This window comes from Chaetura pelagica, unplaced genomic scaffold (genome assembly GCF_000747805.2).
Source record: "Chaetura pelagica isolate M959 unplaced genomic scaffold, ChaPel_1.0 scaffold20, whole genome shotgun sequence".
NCBI lineage: Eukaryota > Metazoa > Chordata > Aves > Apodiformes > Apodidae > Chaetura > Chaetura pelagica.
The window spans coordinates 3,962,282-3,968,195 of record NW_009951958.1 but is presented as its reverse complement, the minus strand read 5'-3'; the positions used below and the strand labels follow the sequence as shown (position 1 = coordinate 3,968,195).

General features: G+C 54.3%; 1 protein-coding gene across 1 annotated transcript in view; it reads right to left on the bottom strand.

The window, feature by feature from the left end:
- Positions 1-1,310: 1,310 nt before the first annotated feature.
- KIAA0226 (KIAA0226 ortholog) overlaps positions 1,311-5,914 on the bottom strand; it is a 20,430-nt gene continuing 15,826 nt past the window's right edge. The window contains exons 15-22 of the mRNA XM_009999769.1: positions 5,094-5,226; positions 4,607-4,752; positions 4,190-4,254; positions 3,378-3,616; positions 2,937-2,998; positions 2,591-2,744; positions 2,123-2,216; positions 1,311-1,474 (exon numbers count right to left, since the gene is read on the bottom strand). Coding sequence (XP_009998071.1) covers positions 1,311-1,474; positions 2,123-2,216; positions 2,591-2,744; positions 2,937-2,998; positions 3,378-3,616; positions 4,190-4,254; positions 4,607-4,752; positions 5,094-5,226 — 1,057 coding nt within the window. The remainder of the gene's footprint in view (positions 1,475-2,122; positions 2,217-2,590; positions 2,745-2,936; positions 2,999-3,377; positions 3,617-4,189; positions 4,255-4,606; positions 4,753-5,093; positions 5,227-5,914) is intronic.

Sequence of the window (5,914 nt, the reverse complement as noted above, 5' to 3'; positions counted from 1 at the left end):
ACCCTTCTCACATGTACACAGGCCACACCACCCTTCCAAACACCCCTCTCCTCTGTGCACCCCCATTACAAGCAGGCTGTCCAGCCACCCTACTGCACTGCAGCCAAGAAGTCTGGAGGCTTTGCCTGGCTCAGGGACCCTTCCCCCAAGGAGAGCAGGAGATCTGGTGGGAGAGGTGACAGCCCCATCCAGGGGTGAGGAACCAGGGGCAGGACAGCCCTGGACGTTTTTGAACGGTGAGTCTCAAGCAGACCATGTGTCCCCTAAAGAGGCATTTCAAGCAGCACCTCTTTGGGGGGATAACATGCAGTTAAAAACACAAAAAACTGCATAAAAAAAATAAAACCAAATCCAGCGGATTTAAAAAAAAAAAAAAAAAGCCAACCTAAAAGAACAAACCAAGACAGAGGCTCAGGGGATGCAGCTGGAGGGCTGTGCCTTCACCTGCATCCTGACAAGTCTCAGGCAGCTGCACACAAGGCAGGTCCTGGTGCCACCAGTGATGTCCCATGTCACCCTTAGAGGAGAACATGTCCTCCTGGGAGGACAGATGAGCAGCATGAGGACAAAGCAGGGTTGGAAGCCTAGCCTACTGCACCCTCTGGCCATGGGGATCTGTCTAAAGCCTGGCAGCACCAGTCCCCTTGTGTGGCTGCTCTGGGGACAATGTCCCTCTGCAGCACAGGCTGCAGGCAGAGGGCAGGGAAAGCAGCTCAACACAGCAGCTCGGAGAGGCAAGGCAGAAATCTGGCATTTTCACCACTGCCACTTCCTCTGCACTGGTCCCAGAGTGAGAGCAGCTGCTCTCTGGCAGTGTCCCAAGCCAGATTTGAGGAAGGGAGCTGTTAAATGTACAACCAACCCCAAATCCCCAACCTCCCTTCATGCACACAACCCCCAGCAGCAGGGCAGTGGATCCGAGGACTTGGAGAGCTGATTCCCCTCTCCAAGGAGCAAATGTGGCCATAGTAAACAGCTGATGAGCAGAAAGTGCTGACCCCACAGGGGACCCTGCAGAGGAGCAGGGCATGGGGATGGGCAGCACAGCCCTGCCTGGTCCAGCATGAACAACTGCTGCAGGAGCAGCTGCCTTTCCCATGCAAAGGCATCGGGGTACCTGGAACAGACCCAGATGGCGGAAGATGTCCCTTCCCCAGCTGAGCATGACTGCATGGGGAAAAAAAGATCCCTCCAACCCTGAGCTCCAGGCCTCCTGACAGTCCTCATCTCCAGTCCACGTGGCTCAGTCTCTGGTGATGAAGGCCACGCATATAAATGAATCCACAATCTGCTCCTCTGCTGAAACATGCTCATGTGGCTGCCACTGTCTCTGGCTGCTCCAGCTCATCTTCATAGTCTGAGATGTAGGACTCCATGGTCTGCCTGGCCAGCAGCTCTCTCCGGGCCTGAAGCCGCTGGCAGCGGGGACAGCATGTGGATTTGAAGCAGGATCTGTGGTAGCAGGCTTTGCACTCTGTGGGGGAGAGTGTGGTTGAGAGCTGGCAGAGTGGCTGACACCCACTGCCAGACACTCTGCAACCCCAGGGAGGGATGCTCTAGGCTTGTCCAGGAGGAGATTTCAAACTAAAGCCATGGTAGAACAAGCACCAGAAGCAGGGGTCCAGCACCGTTCTGTAAGCAGCACAAAATCATGCTGCAGGGTCCCTGCACTGTCTTGCAAAGCCTTTGGGAGCACAGGTGGAAGGTTTCCTGCTCTGCACAGCATTCCTCCCCAAACTTTCCTGATTCTTCAAGGAAACACTGACTCTGTCCCAAGACAGAGTCTTGCCAGGCAGTTTTTCTGGCACTGTGCCTGCCAAACCAAGGCTTGCATGTTGGCAAGAGCCATTTCAAGCCAGTTCAGAGGTTGGTCCCAAGCTGTAGGGCCAAGCTCTGCTTACCCATTAGTAATAGGCATTACTGAGGATGACTCCTGAAGGGGCCCAGGGATTTCTTGGCAGGCAGGAAGGGCACAGAGATAAAGCCTTCAGGTTCTCTCTGCTCTACAAGGTCAGCTCCGGCCATCCAAGAAGGGGCAGGGGAGCTGCATACAGGCTGCAGCTTGTCCCATAACCAAAGCAGAAGGGGAGCCAGGGCTCCCTCTTTCTCCCCAGCATCTCACCTTCACATGTCTTGCACTTGTTGAGCTCAAAGGGGAAGATGATGTCACTCTCATTCTGGCAGAACTCACAGATGAAACCTTTGGCTTGGCACAGCTGGAAGGAGAAAAGGTGAGGAAAAAGCAGCTAAATGCTCCTCAGCTCCTTGGCAAGCTGGGCAGGAGGCAGAGCAGAACAGGCCAGCAGGACACGGTGCCCTGCTCTGTCCATGTGGGGCAGCCTTTCCCCAATATGGAGCAGAACAACGCAGAGCCAACAAGTGTCAGGGGTGGGCGAGAGGCAAAATGGGTTAACAAACATCCCATATGTGCTGGACAGAAGCTCTGTAGAGCAGGAAGGAGCAGTTAGCATTGAACCAGTTAATTCGGTGGCTGTCCTGCACATCAAAGGCCTCCCCATCAGTTATTTTTGCAGCAAAGCCTGCTTCCAAGGGTGCAGAGCCATGCAGCAGGGAGGTGAAGAGGCCTTACCATGCACTTCTCCACATGCAGGCTGCCCGCCCTCAGGAGCTCTGTCAGGCGAGGCACTAGGTCCCCTTTCTTTGTAGCACTGAGGTCACTCAGTGAGTAGAGGTGCAAATCCTCTGTCAAGTGGCCAGGCACTGTGTCAAAGGAGTCTAGGAGGCTGCAAGGACAGAGAAACTATAGCTCAGCAACTCTTCAAAGCCCTCTCTCTACACTGCTTCTGCCTTTTTCCCCCTTCCACTCCCTTCTCCCCCCATTGCTCATGGCACAGGCTGTATGGACTCCCAGTGCAAACTGCCATGGGATAGATTCAAGACAGCAGAACAGGTTCAGCTCACAGCCCAGGACTCACTCTTTAGCCAGCCGGCAGGTCTTAAACATGTTCTTCATGTGGAAAAGCTGGATTCGCAGCAGCTGGAGATGAAAGGGGGACAGAAGAATCAGTAAACAGAGCATGGTCTTTGGCCAAGCAGGTCTGTCCCATTTCCTGCGCTGGTGAAATGACTGCTGGTCCTCAACTGCTGCTCCCCTGCTACCCAAGTGTTCACACCACGCAGAGCAAAGTGAGCACAACCATCCTCATGTGCTCCAGGAGACAAACCCAAGCCCAGCTGGACACCAGGCAGAAATTCCTGCATGACTGGGCAAAGATCAAGGGGTGAATGGAAACACTCAGCACTGAGGTTTTAAGCCAAAAAACCAGAAATACCCACTTGTCCCCAGAAGAGGTTTACAACTGGCAGTCACACACCTCACCCAAACCCCACTCAGGAAGGTGTGGAAAGGGTCTTACCCACACTTGGTTGAGAGACTTCACTTTACGGTACAGGGCAGGATTGATATCCTGCACGTTGAAAAGCGGGTCACTCCAGATCTTGCTCAGCAGGTCTTTGGAGAAGTTGCTCACGTAGTACTTGCTGAAGTCCCACTTGCGCAGGATGCGGCTGGGAATGACCATCTGGGCGTTCTCATGGCAGCACTGGCAGAAGTACTTCCCAAGGTACTCACAGTACCGCAGCCGCTTGATGTAATCTGGCCAAACCCAGGCAGACAGGGAGGTCAGCTGAGGCACAGGCTCTGACAGCCTCAGACCAGACTCCCAGCAGTGCTCAGTGTTTCCAATAAGCAAGGCAGTCTGCCTTGCTGGCACCTCTTCTAGCCCTAGAGCACCCAACACTGGGGTCTGCAAGCACCCCTGCTGACTGCAAAAGCCTTTGAGACCACAATCAGGTCCTGTGCAGCCACATCTACCTACACATTCCAGAAAGACAGCTGGTCAAAATGTTCTGCAGCTGTAGCCACAGCAGAACTTGCTGGGAACTTCAGGACGCCAACAGGTTACTTTGCCTTCAAAGAGTCAATATCTGAAACACCATGCAAAGAGCTGGCTGCTCGTTGCTTCCACCAGCCCCAAGACCTCCCAGAGAAGATGGCTCCTCTGTGGGTGGTGAACACCAATGTGCAGGCAGAGCTGGCCAAGGCAGAGCACCATTTCCCCAGTGACCTTGTACTGAGCTCTGCCATCACCCACGTCCTCTATGTTGTCCCACTTGTTCCCAGCTTCTTCCCCACTCTCCAGCTATGGGCCAGGGTCCCAGGACTCACCAGGATCAGTCCGGATGCCACAGCCTGCACACCGGTAATTCTGCTTGGCCACAGCCACCTTTCTCCTGCCCAGAGACAGAAGACAACATATGTAAGTCCAGCCTTGATGGCACCTGCACCAGAGAACAGAAACTAGCACTAGGATGAAAGCCGAGATGGCCACATGCTTTGCCACTTAGGTGTGGACAACAAATCCAAGGGGAAAAGCCCTGCCTTGCCCAATGCACACCATAGGCACCAATCACAGGTGCTGGCTCCACCCCACAGCTACACCCCACAGTACCAGCTGCTGGTGATAACCACTGTGGATTTATTAGGCTCAGGGCAGGGAATGGGAGGATAATCAGCCTTAGTGCTAGTGGAAAAGGGTTGGAAAGGACAGGTCTCCAGAGAGCCCTCTGCTACACGGGTCCTTACGTCGGGGCCGGGTGAACATTGAAGATGATCTGTGGTCGTGGTGGAGCCCACTCCAGGTTTCCACGAACCCGAATCCTCAGCTTGTAGATGTCAGCGTGTTCTCCATCGTCAGGAGAGATGGGAAGAGAGTCAGGGATGGGCAGGAGCTGGGAGAGGCAGGCAAACAGGTCAGATACCTGCCTGGTACCATAGAGGTAATGCACCTGGCTGGCTCACCAAAGACCTGCAATAGCAGCCCTCTGAAAAACTGCCAGGCATGGAGCAGAATGGAGGCTGGAGAAGGGATGTCCCTCAGGATCTGGACACTGCTGCAGGAGGCTGTGGTGGCAGAGCCAAACTCAACTGCACCCACCTCTGGAGCCCAGATGAAACCCCTCCTCCAGCTCCACAAAGGGATCACTAGGACCAGCAGAACACCTCAGTGGGCTGAAGCCAGGAGTCTGGGGAAGATCAAATGCAATCGGTGACCAGGGACTCACACCCCTACCTTCTGTGGGGCGTCGTGCTCAGGGACCAACCACTCCAACTCAGAGGCAGCTGGGAGCTGCATGCCCTCAAACTGCTTCAGCAAGCCCATGGCCACAGCCTCCGCCGAGTTGGAATTGAGGAAGGAGTGGGATCTAGACAGTGAAGGCAGTGGTTAGTTGTGGGGTCTCACAGCTGTGCCCTCCTCACAGCCTCTGATGCCAGTTCCAGCTCAACCCCAAAATGCTCTCTTCAGCTCTGGTACCTTTTCTGCACTACTACACAGGCTTAAAATGGACACAGGATTGCTTTCTGGCTTTGCAGCTGTGCCCAAGCAAAGCTGGCTAATGGCACAACAACTGTTTATAAAGGCAAGCAAAACGTATCTTACCTAATGAAACCTGTGCCTGTTTGCAAGGGAAGGTGAAAAGCAAGAGCCAATGTCTGTAGGAGACAGAAGTAACTGCTCTTCCAGCACAAACCTACCCAAGAAGCTGCCAAGCAGGGACACAGCTTTGTATCTCTCCCAATGAGCAGAGGGATTCTCCACATCCCAAAGAGGTTTCAGAGCATTAACACAGCAGCTGCACTTAAAACAGGCTGTGATTCACCTCCCCACAGCCCCCACCTCTCCACCATGGGCAGTACTGAAAAGGACTGAAGACTTCACGTGTCTGCTGCGCTGCACAGTCTGTGAGCCCTGCTGGGTGTCACCTCTGGGTCACAGCACAGCAGGGAGGGATAAAGAGAAGTTGGCAGCATCCTGCAGTCATCCCAGCTTCGAGTGGGGAGGCAGGGGAGCCTCAGAGCCAGCAGCAAGCCAGTGGCCAGTCTGGATACTCC